This window comes from Ctenocephalides felis, unplaced genomic scaffold (assembly GCF_003426905.1).
Source record: "Ctenocephalides felis isolate EL2017-DRISC unplaced genomic scaffold, ASM342690v1 CF-g0.4_SCAFFOLD_01886, whole genome shotgun sequence".
NCBI lineage: Eukaryota > Metazoa > Arthropoda > Insecta > Siphonaptera > Pulicidae > Ctenocephalides > Ctenocephalides felis.
Window position 1 is genome coordinate 123667731 of NW_020538040.1, and position 21502 is coordinate 123689232.

At 30.0% G+C, this 21502-nt stretch overlaps 1 protein-coding gene across 2 annotated transcripts in view; it reads right to left on the reverse strand.

Annotated features, from left to right (window-relative positions):
- Positions 1 to 21502, reverse strand: part of LOC113378748 (putative phosphatidate phosphatase) — an 89930-nt gene that overhangs the window by 13580 nt on the left and 54848 nt on the right. For both annotated transcript variants that reach the window (XM_026619327.1, XM_026619328.1), the window contains exons 2-3: positions 7057 to 7257; positions 784 to 945 (exon numbers count right to left, since the gene is read on the reverse strand). In XM_026619327.1, coding sequence (XP_026475112.1) covers positions 784 to 945; positions 7057 to 7257 — 363 coding nt within the window. The remainder of the gene's footprint in view (positions 1 to 783; positions 946 to 7056; positions 7258 to 21502) is intronic.

Sequence of the window (21502 nt, forward strand, 5' to 3'; positions counted from 1 at the left end):
AGCCGTTTTCTCGTAATTTTAGATTTTTATGAAACTTTTTTTGGCGATATATATCATGGTCTTATAGAACCTACTAAAATATTACGGCCTTACGACAAGTATTTTAATTTTAAAAATTCATCAAAGTTTCAGGAAGTGAGTTAACGTTTGTTAAAATTAAATTAAACGATTTACTTGGTATAACAATAGAGTACTTGGTCTTACTGAACATACTAAACCAGAAAACGAAAACTAGTTCAATTATAAAAATTATTGATTTGTGAAAATTTGCTTTTAGAAAATACTCCGAGTTAACGTGTTCGTTCGTTTTCAAATATGTGTAATAAATCCACTCGGAATACTTTTAATCACTCATAAATTAATTTATTTTTTATTGATTAAGTCGATTATTTACACATTTCGGGAAGTTCATGTAACTTGCCTCAAGGCAAAATACCAATACCAACTAGTTTAATACAATTGCAACTTAAATGTTAAGAACAAATTAGAACTATGATCTTACAAGGCTAATTAACAACGTTTGAATAATAAAATTTGACGAAGATATAAGTGAATATACGCGATTAAGTAATAATTTCTCTAGGAAATTCCATCTAGAATCATGAGCTTCCATACTAAATGTGAAAATAAGCTGACTAATATAACTGAGTTTTATCAACGGAATTCCTATTGAGTAAACTTCTTAGTGGATGAAATTTTCTTTTACACCTTCGGTAATATAATAGTATTGTTATATAGGTTTCAAATAGGGTGAGAAATCGATACGATTTCCACATGACTCACCACGCAATAGAGCATCGTGTAGGCCGAAAACGACGAATGTCCAGAAGGAAATGACAAACGCATTTCCTTTATCAGTCTCTTGTTAGTTGCCAGACATTCGAAATTCTCTATATATCGGTTGAAATTTGAAGGTTGCGTACAATCGACGTCTGGCCGGCATACCTGTAGAAAAATATAGATAAAATATTAATTTTTTATATATTTCTTAAACAAGTATTAAAAATGACAGTATATAAGAACCTTTTTTATAAGGAAAAACTAATTACTTCATTTTACGTGCAGAAAAATTGTATTACAGTTTTTACAACACCCTGTTTACCCCAAACACGGGGTAAATTGTAACACCGCACTTTTGTAGAAAATAAGTGATTGTAAAATAATGATTAATGGTCGTGGTCGTGGTCAGTGGTGCTATTCTTCACTTGATTCGATAGAGAAATAGTAACCTATTAACATTTTACATGATTATTAGAAAACTAAAAAAATTATTAATAAAAATTACCCTGGCAAAGTAGAAAGCACTAAAAATAGTGAGGTAGTGTGGGGCGCAAAGGTCCAATTTCACTTAGAGCAATTATATTGTGAAAATTAAACCAATTATATCATAACAAATAACACATATGAAACAAATGACTATCTGACTATGTTCAGTTAATATTCCAGCCAATTCATTATTATAGAAATGTGTATTTTTTGCTGTATTTCAAAAATTTATAACCTGGTCCTTTTTACCTCATAGGCGGGGTAAATTGGACCGGTCAGATAGCAAACAAATCCGATGTTTCATTTTGATTTTAAAGGGATTTAAAAAATAATACAGTAGAACTCCAATTATCCGAACTCCAATCATCCGAACTCCAATTATCCGAACTCCGACTATTCGAATCGCCGATTATCCGAATCACTTTCAGAAAAAAAATTGTCCAAAAAAAGTCTAAGTGCGCTATTATTCTTCCACCAGCAAAGCCAGGGTAGGCATATTGTTTGTTTTGATTTGACGGAGATGTTTACAAAACAATGATTTTTATTTCTAAACTTGTACATTTTTTTGTTTTTTTTTTAAACTCGTTTAAGTACATTTTATTTATATTTAAAACATGTGAAAATGTCATGTTTCTTTCATTTAATTCAATAAAAAATAGTGCAATATCAAAACGTAACTTTTTTTCTCTCCAATGGCAATTTAAAAAAAAAACTCCGATTATCCGAATGGGTCCCGGTCCCCATTAATTCGGATAATTGGAGTTCTACTGTAGTTACATTATTCAGCCAATGCAAAATATAAATGTCACGGGTGCATTTTTTACAGAGATCACACTGTATATAACCTTGATCAATAAAGCAATTTTACAAGAGTTAAATTAAATAAATACTATTCCAACTCGGCTGATGATTATTTCTGACGAAAACCAGATCAAGGTTATATACAGTATTATCTCTGTAAAAATGTACCCATGAAATTTATATGTTGCACTGGTTGAATAATGTAGCTATTATTTCGTAAAATCTCTTCAAAATTCAAAATAACGCATTGGATCTGTTCGTCCCATGTCTATTCCAATTTATCCCGCCCGTGTGGTGTGAAAGATCACGTGACAAATTTTTGAAAAACAGCAAAAAACACATTTCTACAATGATAAAATTAGCTTTAACTAACATTAACTCCCAGAGTTTATCTGAATTTTATAGTTAGATTAGTTGTTTGTTTCATATGTGTTAATTGTTGTGATATAATTGGTTTGGTTTTTATATAATATAATTGCTCAAAGTCAAATTGGATCTTCGTGCCCCGTCCTATCCTATTGCAATTAAAGCAAATGTAATACTCCTCTATAAATAAGTTTTAATTGAGAATATAAATTCTTGGTTTTATTTTGACAAAAACTTATAGTAAACCTTAATCCTTACTTAATTATAGCAAAATCAATATATAATTTATCATCTCCATCTTGTATAGTGTAATTTAAACTTATAAAAATTTATTAATATCACAATAATTTATATCATTGTCTAACGTATGATATTAAACTGCACCGCAAACAAAAATCTTTTTGAATTCCTTATCTTATCTAAACAATCCAACAAGCATATGGTATTATGTGAAACAATGAAGATAATTAAGATATCAAAATGTAAATTGCGCCGCAAGAAATTAATTTGAAGCAATATCAATTCTGTAATTAAATTGATTGCAAAATGACACATCTTATTAACTTCCCGTAGGGTAAGTTATAGTAATCGCAAAAAAATCGAAAATGAAAATTTTTATGTATCTCTACGTTTCAGAGGTTTCTAAACATTTTGGCATAACTAAGAAAAAATGAATGTATGTATGTGTGTGTTTGTTTGTGTGCGGATTCAAATTTTTGTCGCCGATTTCGGGAACACGGTCAATCGATTTCAATTATTCAAACAAAATTCGATTGCTATTGATAAGGAGACGTGCTGATTAGTTTTTGGCATAGGCAGGTCTAGCCATTTCGAAGATAAGGGGCAAAAAAAGTGCGACAAACGGTAACTCAGTTTTGTTATAGTAATCGCAAAAAAAATCGAAAATGAAAATTTTTATGTATCTCTACGTTTCAGAGGTTTCTAAACATTTTGGCATAACTAAGAAAAAATGAATGTATGTATGTGTGTGTTTGTTTGTGTGCGGATTCAAATTTTTGTCGCCGATTTCGGGAACACGGTCAATCGATTTCAATTATTCAAACAAAATTCGATTGCTATTGATAAGGAGACGTGCTGATTAGTTTTTGGCATAGGCAGGTCTAGCCATTTCGAAGATAAGGGGCAAAAAGTGCGACAAACGGTAACTCAGTTTTTAAGAGAACGGAGCGTCCGATTTTAATAATTCAAAAAAGATTTTACTTGTATTGACAAGGTGAAGAATTGATCAAATTTTCATGAAAGCATCTGCCATTTGGCGGTCAAAAATGATCATTAGACATATGTACATCAAATTATCAGATATTTTATAGAGGTTTTAACAATAAGTATAAATTTTGTTTACATTTCTATGGGTTCCGTACTAATGTTTATCCGTTAGACGGCGACGGGGCGCTTACGCGCTTCGATATCTCGTCTCTATGCACTTAAATCATTACAATTGCTTTAAAAAAAAGTTCAGAATTTCCAAAATATTTAAAAATAAACAAAACATTTTTTTCAAAAAGTCTTTTTGTTTCAAAAAAAAGTAAATTTTTATAAAAATTTATAGTTTCTCAAAAATCTAATTTTTCAAAGTAAAATTTTTTCAAAAATGTTAATCTTTTTAAATAAAAATAATTTTTGTTACGGGAAGTTCCAGCAATTTGCCTTAAGGCACGATGCCATGCGCCCCACTAGTTAACTTTCCAAAGGTCTACGATTTTACGAAACAGTCCGACATGCTAATTTTATGATTTATCGACGTTCAAGTCATTCCGAAACGTTGGAGACCAAATTTGGAAAACCTATGTTTCTGTATGTATGCGCGGGTGTTTGTGAACAGATTTTTGACCTATCGTCAACGTATTCTCAAAGACGGCTGCACGTTTTTTCAAAAGTTTAACCAATTTTACCCGGGACTCGCGCGATAATTAGCAGAAAAGTGCAAAATTTTTCGTTTTAGCCAAAAATCCTAAATCGATTTTAAAAATTTCGCAATATAAAAAACTATTCACAAGATATTAATTGGGTATCGTGCTGATTAGTTTTTGGTATAGATTGGCTAAACTGTTTCTTCGTAATTATTAGCCAAAGCATAAAAAAATTCAACGATTCTTAAAAAACTTTTTTTGACGATGAAGGTCTTGGTCTCCTAGAATATATTAAAATATTACGGTCCTACGACAAGCCGATAATTTTAAAAAATCATCAAAGTATAAAGAAATGTCCTACATGCTGACGTGAGCCAAAATTGACCTTTTCTTTAGAATTAGAAGAAAAGCAAAATTTTTCGTTTTTGTAGAAAAATTCTAAACCGATTTTAAAAATTCAAAAGCTATTCGAAAGATATCATTCGAAATTATGCTGATTTATTTTTGGCAAAGATCGGTTCGCTGGTTTGTTCATTATTGATTGTTCAAAAAGATAGAGTTCCTGGTCCCTTAATGAACATGCTAACATATTAGAGGCCTACTATAAGTGATTTAATTATAAAACATAATTAGAGTTAATAGACCGTGCTTTTGGAAAATGCTCGAAAAAGTATATTTTAGGCACGTGTTCGTTTTTCAATAATGTGTAATTTAAACAAGTAATTTGGAAAAAATTGCTCAAATTGAAAAACCTGTAAGAAATCTCATATGTTAATAGTTGCTATATTGATATATTGATTTCTTACTGATTGAACGATAAGATACTGCGACGTTGTCGTCATAAAATAAAACTCTAGTTTTGAAATAGTTGAAAATTTGAAACTTTAAAGAAATAAAAGTATTAAAATTACTATAATCGTTATTATCACTAAAATTTCATTTTGTAATATTTAAATAAAATAGAAATTTAATAGAAATACGATTTTTTTTATAAACACGTTGTCGTAGGGCCGTAATATTTTATTATGATCATAAGACTATAGTATCTACCGTCAAAAAAATGAATAATGAAAATCGTCGAAAAAAAACACTTTATTAGAAGAAAACAGCCCGGCCGATCTTTACCAAAAACTAATCAGGTCGATTTCCAACCAATATCTTTTGAACGATTTTTGAATTTTCAAAATCGATTCAGAATTGCGGGCTCAAACGTGGACGAATTTTTCACTTTTCTGCTATTTATAAAGAAACGGCTTAGCCGATCGTCGCACAAAACTAACAAACAATACATCGAATGGATTTAAAATTTTTGAAATCGGTCCAGCCGTTTTTGAGAAAAAGTCGATTTACGGCAAAATATCTGTTCACACACACACACATACTTTTTCCAAATTTGGTCTCATTCGATTCAGAATGGGTTGAAACGTCGAGAAAACATAAAATTAGCGAATCGGATTTTTTGACGAAAACAAACTTGTCCTTCGGAAAGTTAAAAATACTGTAAATTATTTAAAAAATACAAAAAAACTTATTTTTATTCAATTAATTAGTTGTATATTATGCTGTTTTTAAAACTAAACTGTATTTACTCGTAAAACTAAAGATTAAATACTTAGCGTTCTACAATATTGTTTGACAAATTTCTAACAAAGGGTATGGGTGTGTTTCCATACATAATCGGTCCCACCCTGGTATATAAATTATTTTCATGCCATTTTATAAATATTTTCGAAAAAATTCTAAATACCGAATTTCAAATCCGTAGCTCATCATTTGACCGAGATATCAGTGAAAACATGTGACACTTTTTCAAACTCATTTTTTGTCAGAAATATGAGAGATATCAAAAAAATGTTAACGTCATTCTATTTATACTGATCTTGTCTATGTTGTGCATAATAAATAATGTGAAAAAAATATTTGTTAGTGCGTGAAAAGGTGAAAATGACTTTCCATTTTGCATTTTCTACCAGTGTGGCTCTTTGGACTACTTTTAAATTAGCATTATTCGAAAGCCTGTACATTTTCTTCTGTTATTCAAAAATTCATTTAAATGTAGCTGGTGACTTCGTGGTGAAAAGTTGGGAAAACTTAAGCTAGTACTAGCGCTGCCGGCACAAGAACACCCATATAAAGTCGCTTTGCAAGAGCGACGAGCAAGCATAATATAAGGCTCGTCGTTATCGCGCGTCTCGACAAATTCTGTATATATGGAAATATTTATTAAAAACCAAAACTCATTTATATCTTGTATATAAGTATATTCATTAGTCATAATAAAAAATCCAACGCGCTGAATAAAAACAATAATTATTATTATTGATTATTTTCATTCGCCGTATAAGCTTGTGACTTATATATTTATGAAAATGTATGAAAAACTTAAGATTTCAATATTTTTTATATATTTACGTCGGCAATAAAAAGTATTTTAATTTTAATTCATTACCTTTTTGATTTTTTGCAATGTTATTCCATTCTATATAGTTATCATTAAATAAAAAATCGATAAAAATATATGTTACATATGTAATACGTCAACACTTTTCCAGTTATTTTCTGTAATGATAGACCAATTGATTTAAAGAAAAAATAATTACAATTTCGTAAGTAATTCGCAGGAAGTGAATTCAATCATGTACTATGGTTGAATCTGAAGATTCGAATCATCAATGTACCATTTTATATAATTTTTATAATTTTTATCAATAATGCAGTAAATACTTTAATTAGTTCAATCTTCGGGACTTACATCGAAAAAGTGTGGTCTCAGCCTCCCGATGCTGTATTTAGCGATATCTGTCGTCAATTGGGAGCAGGCGACTCCGAAGGCAAAAGTTCCAATGGCGCAATAACTGCTCCACAGCCAAGCGGGCAATTGGTGGCCGAGTATCCGTCCAGTCCGCGATGATCTCGAGCATCCTCGCGCCCTGAATATTTCTACGCACACCATCTGAAAAGAAAAACACATTAAAAACCACTATTTAGGGTAGAGGATAGAAGTAGAAAGCGTTATAATGGATGTAGTCATATTCAACATTTTCTACAAAGATTTTTTGGGATTTGTATTTGCGTACTGACTAACTAGGGATACCTCGGGTTTACTCTTCTGAGATTTTGATGAAACTTCACGTGGTGATAGAGCTGATAGCAAAAAAAAAAAAAACATCTTAAAATATTTAGGCCTATGAGAACTGATTTAATTATAAGAATTAATTGAAGTTAGCTAGGTAGCTCAGTTGGTTACTCGACATGCTACTAATATTTACGCTCGCGTTTTTAAATAAGAGAAGTAAAAATGCTCGGGTTCAAATCCCGCCAGCGTATTTTTTTAAAATTTATTTGAATGTATGTATCTATAATTATTATAGTATCGCCTTTATTTTGCAAACATATATATATATATATATATATATATATATGTATATATATATACATATATATATATATATATATATATATATTGTAGTGGTATTCACCCTTTACAATAGTTATAAATAATATTATAAATTCGATATAACAATCAATATGAAAGACGCAATACGTTGTTGGCTTACAGCTCATAGATTGTATCAGAGATAAGAATGACGCATGGCCGTTGCAACATTGTATGCATGTCAGTAACGGTTTTGTAGGGTTTTGCGTCTAAAGTAAACAAGTATGAATCATTTTAACGTATTTTTCTGGAAGGATGATTGCGTCATCATCAGAGATTATAAAAGCCTGAAGACGAGAGAATGAGGGCGCACTTGTTGACTAAAAGCCAAACAGTTCACATCACTCTTATTCAAAATATCAATTGTGTATTAAGTGTAACCAAGTAATGAATTAAATAAATATTAATAAATGTCTTCAGATGTTTAATTAAGTATTTCACAGTGGTAAAGTTTATGACAGCAGCAGAAGAACCTAAATTTTAATTGTTGACATCGTTGGTGTGAGGCAACATAATTGTTGGCAACGGATCCACAACATAAATTGTTGTTAGCCCAGGGGTGCACAACAATATATATAAATATATACATTATATGTAAATGATATTATCTGTAAGTACATACTATATGTATTTCTTAAGCCAATTTATAAATAAGAAAATGATTTATAAATATAAAGTGTTATGAATTACTTTTAATTTTACATTTTATATCAAACTAGCAAACCGGGCGAACTCCGTTTCATCACCAGATGGTTTCACTTTATGTAACATTTCGCTTGATGATTAAAAGATGAAGAAAAAAATTGCCTGCTGTTGAAATTGAATAAAAATTTGCACAATACACGTGATTGATTTGATGGTTTCCAATTGAAATGTAAGGAAACAAATAACTTATTTTTTTACATATTTTGCACAATTTCACAGTGAACACAATGCCGGTTTGTCACATGAAATTAACTGAGCAGAGAATAATGAGTAGCTGTCGGACAAATGAGTAGCAGTCAAACAAAAAATATTAGTTTGTAGCACATGCAAAGTATCAGAGATGACGCTGTATGTGAAAAAAGAAAAAGTGTTTTCCGCTTTTCTGTTGAAATCTTTCTTCAAGTTTCTTTGCTATAAACCTCACGGAGTCCGAGACCTTTCCAACGAATGCAAAATCGTCGAAATCGGATCGTGCGTTCTGGAGCTATATCGTCAGAAAGGAAAACCCGACTTATTTTTATATAATGGATTATATAAAAATATATATCTGTAAAAGGTTCGACTTTGTGCACCTATAGTCGGGGTAAAATGAGGCACGCAGGAGGCAAAGAGGTATAATGTCATATTTTTATTTTAAAGGGATTGTTCAAAATAATAGCTACATTATTCAACCAATGCAAAACATAAATTTCATGGATTCATTTTTTACAAATATAAAACAGCCTATAACCTTGATCTGGTAATTCCTCAGAAAAAACATCAGCAGATTTGGAATAAATATTTTTTATAAGAATAATATTTATTTAATTTATTTTATGTAAAATTGCCTTTTAAACTCATTCTTTTTTATTTAACATTTTTCAATGCTTAAAACTTTGCTAGGGTAAAGACTCAAAAGGTTTTTTTTTATCCCCCGCCTAACAACAAAAGAAAATACTTTTGCTATGGGTTTTTTCATCACCTTAATCATTTTTTCATACCTAAGCAAGTTTAATCTCATTGAATTGTTGGGAACATATTTTGCGAACAAATTTTTAGATGACGATAATATACTCATACATAATTACTACTACAGCTTATCAGATTACTAGCTCATCAATAACTGTACGAGATACTTAAACAATTAAAAGTACTTAAAGAGTACAACCGTTAATTTTGTTAGTATTTTTATTGCATTTTTTTTAAATCTTTTGATTTATTAATAAATACACTATGAACAAACATTCTGGAATGAAAAAATATGAAAAATAAAAACATTGTTATCCTATGATATATTTGAACCACGAGAAACAAACGTTATTCAACTTCTCTTATCCTTCATTAATAAAGTAGCAATAAAAATCGTGTGTTTACTCATCATGAATCTCGGGGCAAATTCTTATAATATTCAAATGAATTTTCGTGATGTCATAAGCGGTTATGCAATGTTTATGCGATGGTCATCATACAATTCCCTTGGAACCTGCTCATAGCCTCGTAGTAACGTTTTTTGTTTGATCATTAATACATCATGCCATTCATGTGCCGCCTAAACGTAAGTTGTAAATTGAATATTCATGTGCATTATCTCTGAAGTTGCATGCGGATTTATTACCTGTACGTGCTGCAAGACAAATCGTGAGAAAAGAGGGAAGTTCAGGAAGTCGTGCAATACTCGCATTCGCAATTGATTTTTAACTCTGTCGTTGCCTCACGCGGGTTATTGTTGATTGTAAGGACGGCAGTTTTATTATTGACGACTATATTCGCCATGCGTATAAATCAGTACCCATTGGCAATTTGAATCAAAATTTTTGAAAAAAAAAACAAGTAGAGGGTAAAGTCCACACCCGATATCTTAAAAACAAATAAAGCTAAGAATTTTTTAACAACAATATTTGAAAGTAGAGGGGAAAAATGTAAAACCACAGCCTTCGCCTTGATTCCTACGATGTCGCTATCGGAAGATAAACGGCAATGTTTGAAAATCCATAACAAAAGTATGTATTTATATTCGCTGTTAGATTTTTTGATTGTAAGCACTATTGCTAAGTTCACGAGACCTTAATATTACTTTTAAGTATACGCTATGTATTGATTTATAAGATGAATTTTTAATTAAGATGAATTTAAGTTTACAGTGGTTGGGGTAGAAAAGACGAACTAAATATTACCCTGACAAAGGCGTAAACAATAAAAAATAATAAATAAAAAAGTAAATTCAATTAAAAATTACAAGAGATAAGTTAACTAAATCGTTATTCCAACTTTGCTAATAATTTTTTTCTGGCAAAATACCAGATCAAGTTTATATACAGTGTTATCTCTGTAAAAAAATGTACGCATGCAATTTATATTTTGCATTGGTTGAATAATGTAAATGTTATTACGTAAAATTCCTTTAAAATTAAAAATAAGACATTGGACCTGCGAGCCCCTGACTGTCCCGTTGTATTCCGCGTGTGGTGTAAAAAGAACCATTTGACGATTTTTTGAAAAACGGCAAAAACATTTCTATATTCATGAATTAGCTGGGCCATACAGTTTCATTGAACATAGTCAAATAGTTTTTTATTTGATATGATATAATTGCAAATAGTTTTCACAATATAATTGCTCAAAGCCAAATTGGACCCTGTACTCCGCCCTACCCTACATAATAGGTTGTCAAATATCTCCCTTCCGCTTTTTTGCTCTTGGTTTATAATACAAAAAGGCGGAAGGGAGATGTTTGACAACCTAATATATAAATATAAATATAAATATAAATATATATATATATATATATATATATATATATAATATATATGTATATATAAACTATCAACTATAAACTTTTTAAACATGCATCCATACAGATCCTAAATATGATGAAAACTAAATTTTGTTTCTTACAGTAAATTTAATGGTCCATACGTTTCGAGTCCCAAAAAGAAAAAAAAAATCATATATATTGAAGAGACGTTAGTAATCAATTTACTAATTAATAATTAAATGTAACCAATTTTTAATTATTCTTGAGTAGATTAGGGTTTTATTTTGAATACTTTTGAATACGAGAATTGGAACATTTGTAGCTCTTCGGGAAGTGTGTGAAATCAAAGAATTTATTTAGATACAAAAATTTATTTATCGCTTTATTATAATATTTCAGTTGTTGCTTGTTCAAGAGTTCAGGACTAACTAACTTATATTTTTACATTTTTAAAATATTTCCAATATTTCTAGTTTTATGATAGCTCGCCGAAGGTACATGAGCTATCATAAACTTTTATTAAGGGTTGTCTGGCAGATGTACAAAATATTCGCAACATTTACCGTTACTTGGGAGTATACATCGTTCAAAGGAATTCATTTATGACTATTATTTATAATTATAAAGAACACAATTCTCAACACCTCCATCGTGAAAATTAAGCCGTCCTCGGCTTATTACATAACATTAGCGAATTTCAGGTTGTAATTTACTGGTACATTAATAACTAAAATCTTTATCTTAATAACTATGAGTTGATGCATAATGGATATAACAACTAAAGACATCAATTTTTATTTATATTTTAGTAAATCAAAACACTTAGCTAAACCTTAACATTAATATTATAAGTTGGACTATTTTTTTTAATTCTAGATTTACATTTACATTACATATTTTAGATTTAATTTATTTGTGAAAAGAAATATTATTTTTATTATTATTATTTAATCAATAAAATTTAATTGATAATTTGATTTATGTGATAATTAACATTATTCTATGAGATTTATCAAATTAATTAAATGCAATTCAATAATAAGATTTTTTTTTTTTTTAGAAAATTTGATAAAGATTATGTTACTTTACTCGTTTGGTATAAACTTTTTCAATTTGTTGTTGTGCACTTGTACATGTTTATTATGGATCAAAATGGTACTATTTATACTATCGGTTTTTAATATTTTAAAGGGACCTTTCCATAGGGGCAAAAGTTTTTTGCATCGCCGCGGATACGGAGTTTCATCTCTCAAAAGCACATACTCATCGATCTCAAAGGTTTCAGGGTTCAAATTTTGATCATAGTTACTTTTAGTTTTTTCTTTATTACTCAGTAAATTCTGTCGAGCGAAACTATTCGCGTGCGATAACCGCGATTTTAACTCATTAACGTAAGTGTCGTAGTTATATTGAAATATAGGTTTTGCTATAGACAGTGGTAATTCTATTTTCCTACCAAAAACTAACTCGAAAGGTGTGTAATTTGTCGCGTTATGTATAGTTGTATTATGGATAAAAACTGCGTATTTTATGCATTTGTCCCAATCTGTTTGGGTTTTGTTAATATAAGATCTCAAGTTTTGAACATAATCCCTATGGATCCTTTCACAAGAGCCATTCGACTCAGGTCTGTACGGGGAAGTTGTTATCTTTTTAATTTTTAGTAATTTGCAAACGTCCTTGAATAAATTGCTAGTAAACGTGGTGCCTTGATCAGATAGAATTTCCTTAGGAAAGCCAAATTTTAAAATAATTTCTGAAACGAATGCATTTGCGACTGTCGAACTTTCTTGATTACAAATGGGGATGGCGCCTGCATATTTCGTTAAGTCGCATATAAATGTCAACAAATATTTATTTCCGGAGTCAGAAACGGGGTAAGGGCCGCAAATATCAATACAAATTTTTTCGAAAGGCTCGCGGGCTGTTGTTGTTATAACTAAAGGTTGCCTTGTTTTCTTACATACTTTATTTTTTTGACAATCAGGACATTTACTTACATATGATTTAATTTGTTTTCGCATTTTTGGCCATTTGTATATGCTACGTATTCTGCTGAACGTTTTTTATGGCCCAGATGACCTCCCGTATATTGTGATCTATGAAATTGGTTTAAAATCTTACTTATCTCATCCGGTGTTAGGTTTTCAATAATTTTGTCATAATAAATTTTTAATTTTATGTCGGTGTCTCTGAAAATGTATCGTAATAAAATTCTAAAATTTTCTATTGGTATGTGGCAAAAACTTTGAAATTGTGCGGGAGCTGGAATAGCAATGGATTTAATATTTTCTTGAATTAAATGAGCTTTTAGATTTAAGAGGCAATGGAAAAAATCTTCAAGTGTTGGCTGGGAATTCATGTTATTTACAATTGAGTAAAAAATTTGTTTTTGAGAGTAGTTTAAGTTGAAAAAATCGTGTGTTCCGTAATTAGCCAAATTGTTATTAATGTTACTATGTTGAAAAAAATCGAAATATTTAGTTAATTTATCATCGGGAGTTTGGTTTTTTATCACGAATATCAATGCGGATTCTTCATGTTTTAGGGATGTGAGAAAAACTTCATTCGATTCCTCGATATTGTTATTAATTATAACCGAGGTTTTAATAGTATTTAAAAAATTTTCAAAATTATTTTCGGAATTAAAATTGCATCTGCATAGAAGAGATAATTTTGGTTTAGAATCGATAGGAATAGATGAAATATTTTCATTAGAAGCTAATTCTTGAATATCAAAAAATGAGCGAGATAAACTATCAGCATTCGTATTAGATGATCCAGATTTATAAATTATATCGAATTCATATTCTTCTAAGGAAAGCATCCAGCGCATTTGTCGTGAATTTGGATCTTTACATTTGTACAGGTAGATAAGGGGCATGTGATCGGTGTACAATTTGAATGATTTACCATAAAGGTAAGGTCGGAAATGTTTTATGCTCCATACGATTGCTAAAAGTTCTTTGTCTATAGTAGAATAATTTTTTTCTGCGGGGTGCAAGGTTCGCGATGCATATGCAATTGGTAAATCTTTTCCTTCGACATTTTGAGATAGAACCGCGCCTAATGCAAAACCGCTTGCGTCCGTGGTTAATGAAAATTCTCGATCGAAATCGGGATACTGGAGTAAAGGTGGATTTATTAGTTTTTGTTTAAGTTCATTAAATGCAAGTTCACACTCTTGGGTCCAATTAAATTTTGCGTTCTTTTTTAATAATTCGGTTAGAGGTAATGCAATTCGGGAGTAATTTTGTATAAATTTGCGGTAGTAACCGGACAATCCTAAAAATATTTTTATTTCTTTTTGATTGGAAGGAGTGGGAAAGTTTTTTACTGAGGAAATTTTATCAGGATCAGGAGACACACCGTGTGCACCGATAATATGGCCTAAATACGTAATTTCGTGTTTCAAAAAATGACACTTATCGGGTTGCAACTTTAGATTGTATTGTCGTAATTTTTCTAGCACTTCTAGTAACTTGGTATTATGTTCTTCAAGTGTTTTCCCGTAAACTATTATGTCGTCCATATAAACTAGAGTTCTAATTCCTTGTATGCCCGACAAAACTGTATTGGTCAGTCTCTGTAAAGTCGCCGGTCCGCCCTTAAGTCCAAACGGTAACCGTTTATACTCAAAATGTCCGAAGTCAGTAGAAAATGCAGTTTTTTCTCGGTCAGTTTTATTTAGTAAAATTTGATGAAAGCCTTGAGCTAAATCTAGAGTCGTGAAAAATCGTGAGTTACCTAGTTGGTCAATAATGTCAGTGATGTTTGGTAATGGGAAAGCGTCCGATTTTGTAATTGCGTTTAATTTTCGGAAATCGACGCAAATCCTCCATTTTTTATTTCCGTCAGCATCAGGTTTTTTGGGGACAATAATTAAAGGAAAATTCCAGGGACTTTGCGAGTTTTGAATAATATCGTCTGCTAACATCTGTGAAACTTGTCGGTGAATTTCTGTTTTATGAGCGTGCGGTAATCTGTAGGGTTTTATGTATATGGGTTTTTCGTCATTTTCGACGGGGATACTATGAGTAATCGTATTTGTATATGTCAGTTTGTCGTTTTCTAAATAAAACAGATCATGAAATTTTGTACAAATATTTAAAATTGAATCTTTTTCGAGATTTGTCATGTGATTAGTTTTTATGCATTGTAAAACTTTTTGTACTCTTTGTTTCTTGTCATTGTCATCAATTGTGTCGTTGTAATTTACGTTATTGAACAAACATTGAAAATCGATTGATTCTTGGTTAGATTTGATAGATTTATTTTGATTAAGATTTATAGAGTCGATTATATCAAAGTTGCTTAATAGCTCGAATTGTACGTCTTTTGAATTAAGGAATTGACGATTTGACGTAGGATTAATAACATTTATAAAAAAACAATTTTTAATAGGTTTTACAATACAGTTAGCTAATATCAATCCATTTTCATATTGCTTTGAAAAACATACTGCTTCGTCGTTTAATGCAGTTTCGATTTTTAATGTTGTTTCGGATCGAGGAGGGATTAAATGTTTTTCGAAATTAACTAAAGGGGTTGTAAACTCCATGTTATTGATTTCTAGTGAAAATAATTTAGAATGATAATTAATTTTTGCTTTAAATTTTAATAAAAAATCTTTACCGATGATTCCTGAATATTTAATTGGAAGATTTGATACAACTTGAAACGGAAATTCTGTATTTTGTTCGGAAAATTTAAAGTTAATATAAGAAACGCCATGGGTTGTTAATGAATTTGATGTTATTCCAATTAGTTCAATTTTTTTATCTGTGTATACAAGAGTCTCTTTATCAATGTTATGAACTTTAATTAATGATATGTCACTACCGCTGTCTATTAAAAAATTATGAAAAGTATTTGGTAGCTGTGTAGTTTCTAAAATGATTGATTCATAACTGTTCGGAAAATTTAAATTTATATTGTTACAATTGCTATTTATGTGAATGCCCGTCCCGGAACGGGCTCTGGCGAGTTTTTTGGACTTGAAGAAGGTGTATTCGATTGGATTTCATTATTTTCAGCTATCGGATTAGGATTATTAATAGATAAATAACTTTCCTGTTTTATTTGCGGAACCATAGAGATTTGAGTTTGTTGGAAAAAGTTTTTACGATTGGGATGTCTACATTGATCAATCGTATGACCGAATTTTTTACAATAATTGCAAATTATCTGTGAATTTTTATGTTCGGCTTTGAAAAAACAATTACCACTGCTATGACCTATTTTATTGCAAAAGTCGCATGTTAAAATTGAGGATGAATCGGTATCTTCGGCAATGGCAAAGTCTATGGCGTCATTTAAATTATCGAATCTACAACATTTTACTAAATTTTTCAACGGCATTTTTAGTCCATTGAGAAAAGTTCTGAGAGCCATTTCATTATAAACATTTTGTAAATTATCCGCGACTGTCTGATCGTGTGTATCATAATCTTTATCATAAATTCTGTACAATAGTTTATTAATTCTTTCACTGAAAGATTTTACCGATTCATTAGGTTTTTGTTTATAATTTAGCAACTCTGCAAGAAGGATTGATACAGGAGTTTTTTCCGTATATTCTTTATACAAAAATGATTTTAATGAGTCCCAGCAAGAAATTTTGTTACGTATTATTTTTATTAGTACATGAGGTGGGAATTTACTTTTTATGGTTAAAAATAGTTTTTGTGATTCACTGGCCTTTAAGTTTTCATTCAGTGAATCACATACATCAATAAAAATACGTACATCAGTTTCGTTTTCAATAAAATTCGGTAATATAGCTAAGGCTAAATTTAAATCTAATAAGTTTTCATTCAAAATTGTAGATTGGTTCTCCATCTTGAATTTGTAATAATATATGAATTTTCTTACTTGAATTCCTTTTGATTATGATAGAGGGTTTTGTTCACCTTGATCGTCGCTCCAGGGTTGTAGATTTAAGTCCTGATTTGGTCCCACGTTTTAAACTTCAAAATCTTCTTCTGAACTTGTTATTATTCTTTTTATTAAATCTTCCAGTTATTATTTTTATTAGAATTATTTTGATGATTTTATATAGATTTTCATCGATTTTAATTGATGCACTTTATTTTTGTATCACTTGATAATTTTAAGAGTTTGCTTATTTTTCACACACTTTTTGTTTTAATTTTTTTAATTTATTTTATTAATTTGCACTCTTATCTCGGAGTTGGATTCGATTAAGCTGCCACCAAATGAAGAGACGTTAGTAATCAATTTACTAATTAATAATTAAATGTAACCAATTTTTAATAATTCTTCAGTAGATTAGGGTTTTATTTTGAATACTTTTGAATACGGAACATTTGTAGCTCTTCGGGAAGTGTGTGAAATCAAAGAATTTATTTAGATACAAAAATTTATTTATCGCTTTATTATAATATTTCAGTTGTTGCTTGTTCAAGAGTTCAGGACTAACTAACTTATATTTTTACATTTTTAAAATATTTCCAATATTTCTAGTTTTATGATAGCTCGCCGAAGGTACATGAGCTATCATAAACTTTTATTAAGGGTTGTCTGGCAGATGTACAAAATATTCGCAACATTTACCGTTACTTGGGAGTATACATCGTTCAAAGGAATTCATTTATGACTATTATTTATAATTATAAAGAACACAATTCTCAACAATATATATATATATACACACATACATCCAGTTTTTCTATGATATGCCACAATGTTTATGAGGTCTTGAAACATAAATATAAGTAAAAATTTCCATTTTCGTTTTTTGCGATTACTATAGCTTTCCCTACGGGAAGTTAATAATATAATAATAAAAATATATTTTAGATTTGATGTCGTTACTTATATTAAAAAAAAATCCGAATTACTTTGCTGCAAAAACACTAATTATTTTCGGTAAACCGAATGATAAAATTAAAATTATCGATTTGTAATTGTGAATAAACAATTACAATATTTGGTTGATTTTTAATATGTGCGGATTTAAGTACTATGACAATCAAGAAATGTCGTTAGACGAAAGCTGTCAGACAGTATTTGACGTTTTAGTTCGCAGCTGCACTTAAGTACATAACACCCATTAGGCCACTTCTTGAGTAACTTTTTAAAACACTCGGCATGTTATCAAACCAACAAAGGCTACAAATATTTTCAGTTAGTAATATAAAAGTTCAAAATACTTTTATATTTTTAACTAGTATTACAAACTGAAAATTTTATGACTGAAACAACTCTCGTCTAAAAATCTTAAAAAATCATTTTTAGAAATACTTATACCGCAACGGAAAATGGTTTCTAATCTTAATAAATCGTGCTTTATCTTGATTGTGTTTTTTACGAAAGATCATTACGTCACACTATTCAAGATTTTGTATGACAGAAATCTCGTCAAACATTTATAGAGCAATGTTGAACGATGCCTCGTAAATGTTCCATGAGAATCTTGTGCGTTGATACAACAGGGCTTGATCGCCTTGGAATTGTAATATGGAAACTATTGTAAGGTAAATTTAACTAAAAATGGTGCATGGCATTGTACCTTGAAGCAAATTGCTGAAACTTCCTGTACCAAAAATTAATTTATTTAAAAAAGCTTTATTTTTTTTGAAAACTTTGGAAAAATAGATTTTTGAGTATTTTCAATTTTTTATAAGAAAATTACTTTTTAATTAAATCTTGAATATTTTTTTAAATTTTGAAACTTTTCGAACTTGTTTCAACGCAATCGCTTCGCGTAGCAAAACGCTTAAGCGCCGTTTTGTCTAAAAAGACTCTATCTAAATTATTATCATTGTTACGGAACCCATAGAAGTGTGAACAAGATGTGTATACTTATCATCTAATCTCTAGAAAATATCTGATAATTTGAAGTGCATATGTCTAATGCTGAACCTGGCTTCCCAAAAATTTAAACAGTTCTTCATTTTGTCAATACAATTAAAACGTTTTCTGAATCATTTGAATCGGACGCTCCGTTATCTTATTACCATTTATGAAACTTTTGCCCTGTATTTTCGAAACTGTTGGACCTACCTTTGTTAAAAACTTATCAGCACGTCTTCCTATCAATACGAATCGAATGTTTTTTTTGAACACGACAAAATTTTTATCCACACGCAAACACCTACATCCATTTTTTCTAAAATATGTCAAAATGTTTGAAACTTTTGAAAAGTGAAGATATGGAAAACGTTTCATTTTTTATTTTATGCGATTACTGTAACTTACCCTACGTAAAGTTGATAAAAAATATAGATGAAAGCATAGAAAAATAGTTGCAAGTGGCATTTTGCCTTAAAGCAATTTGCCTGAACATACCAATGTGTGTAAATAATCATTGCGATATTCAATTAACATCCCAATTTTAAACAAACTTATAATATGTATAATTGGATAATTTTTTAATTAATTTATTTAACACAATTTAATCTATTCGTTTTCTAAAAGTTAAAACGTGGACGTCAACGGTAACAGCAAGTAAAAGCTGACGTTGATGCTCTCTAGCACATGGTTCATTTTTCTAAACTTTGATAGATTTTTATAATTAAAAAAATTATTGCAAGCCCATAATATTTTAATATGTTAGTTCAGATCATGAAATCTATTGTCATACAAATATTCAACCAAATCGTCTACTTTTTTTCAATAATTAATTACCAAGAAACGGTCCAGCCAATTTTTACCAAAAACTAAGCAGCATGATTTTCAACTGATATATTTCGATTACTGATATATTTACATTTTAAAAATCAATTGACATTTTTTTAACGATGACTGAATTATTTGCATTCGTCTTCCGAAACTGATCAACACTAGTCAGAAGGTTTCTGTTATAGTCCATCAAATGGTTTTCAAATTTTTGAAATTGGTTCAGCCGAATCATAAAATGGCTCACATACACACACACTCACTCACGCACATGCGTTTTCTTAATTTAAGTTTAAACGATTCAGAATTACTTGGACTTCGAGAAAACATAAAGATTATAAAATTTTCTAGCATACACATTTTTTCATTCGACAAATTAAGAAAAAAATATAAATGCATGATACTCTAATTATAATTATAAGAATAATAACTGTAAATAGTTTTCTAGATATAAATTAGCTAGACAAGGGGAAAATCTAAAGCGTATATTATAAATAATATACGCTACCTACCTACATTACCTACTCATATTTTTATTTTTATTTTACATATTGGTGCTAATTATATATATTTCAAAGAATTTAGCAAGTGAAAAGAAATAATTAACACCTATATGTAACAAAGACGTGAGATGTAACTCGATAGGACTATCGTTTATAGGTTTTGCGCGACGATCGGCCGAGCCGTTTCTTTGTAAATCCTGAATCAATTTTAAAAATTAAAGAAACCACTGCACTAAACAGTCCTACGAAAATTGGTTGAATTATTAAAATTTGAAATAATAAGCTACAATTTTAGGAAATACAAGCACGTGGTGTGCACTATAATTAATATGCGTAATTACAGATATTTTTTTAAATGCGTTTGTGAGATATCAATTGGAAATTAGAATGAAGTGAAAGCGAAAACTTTATTTTCGACATAAACAGTTGAAAATTTTATCTAAATATCTAAATTTCAATTTCTTTTGATTAAGTCAATTATTACATCTATCGGGAAGTTTTTGCAACTTGCCTTAAGACAAAAAGCCATTTTCAACTATTAATAGTTAGCCAATGTGAATTAAATATATTAATACAATAAAAGCAAGTTATACGGATATTATTAGATTGATTCTAGTGTAATTAACTTCCCGTAGGATAAGTTATAGCAATCGCAAAAAAATCGAAAATGAAAATTTTTATATATCTTTACGTTTCAAAGGTTTCTGAATATTTTGGCATACCTTAGAAAAAATGAAAGTATGTGTGTGTGTGTGTGTGTGTGTGTGTGTGTGTGTATGTATGTGTGTGCGGATACAAATTTTCGTCGACGATTTTGGGAACACGGATGAAGCAATTTGAATCATTCAAAAAACATTCTATTCGTATTGATAAGGAGACGTGCTGATTAGTTTTTGGCGGAGGCAGGTCTAAGGCAAAAAGTGCCAAAAACGGTACCTCAGTTTTTAAGAGAACGGAGCGTCCGATTTTAATAATTTAAAAAACATTTTACTTGTATTGACAAGATGAAGAATTGATCAAATTTTCATAAAGGCAGGTCTAGCGGTTTCGGAGATCTAACAAAAAAAGTAAAAAAAAATTCCATTTGGCGGTCAAAAATGATCATTATTAGACATATGCACATCAAATTATCAGATATTTTATAGAGATCTTAACAATAAGTATAATTTTTGTTTAC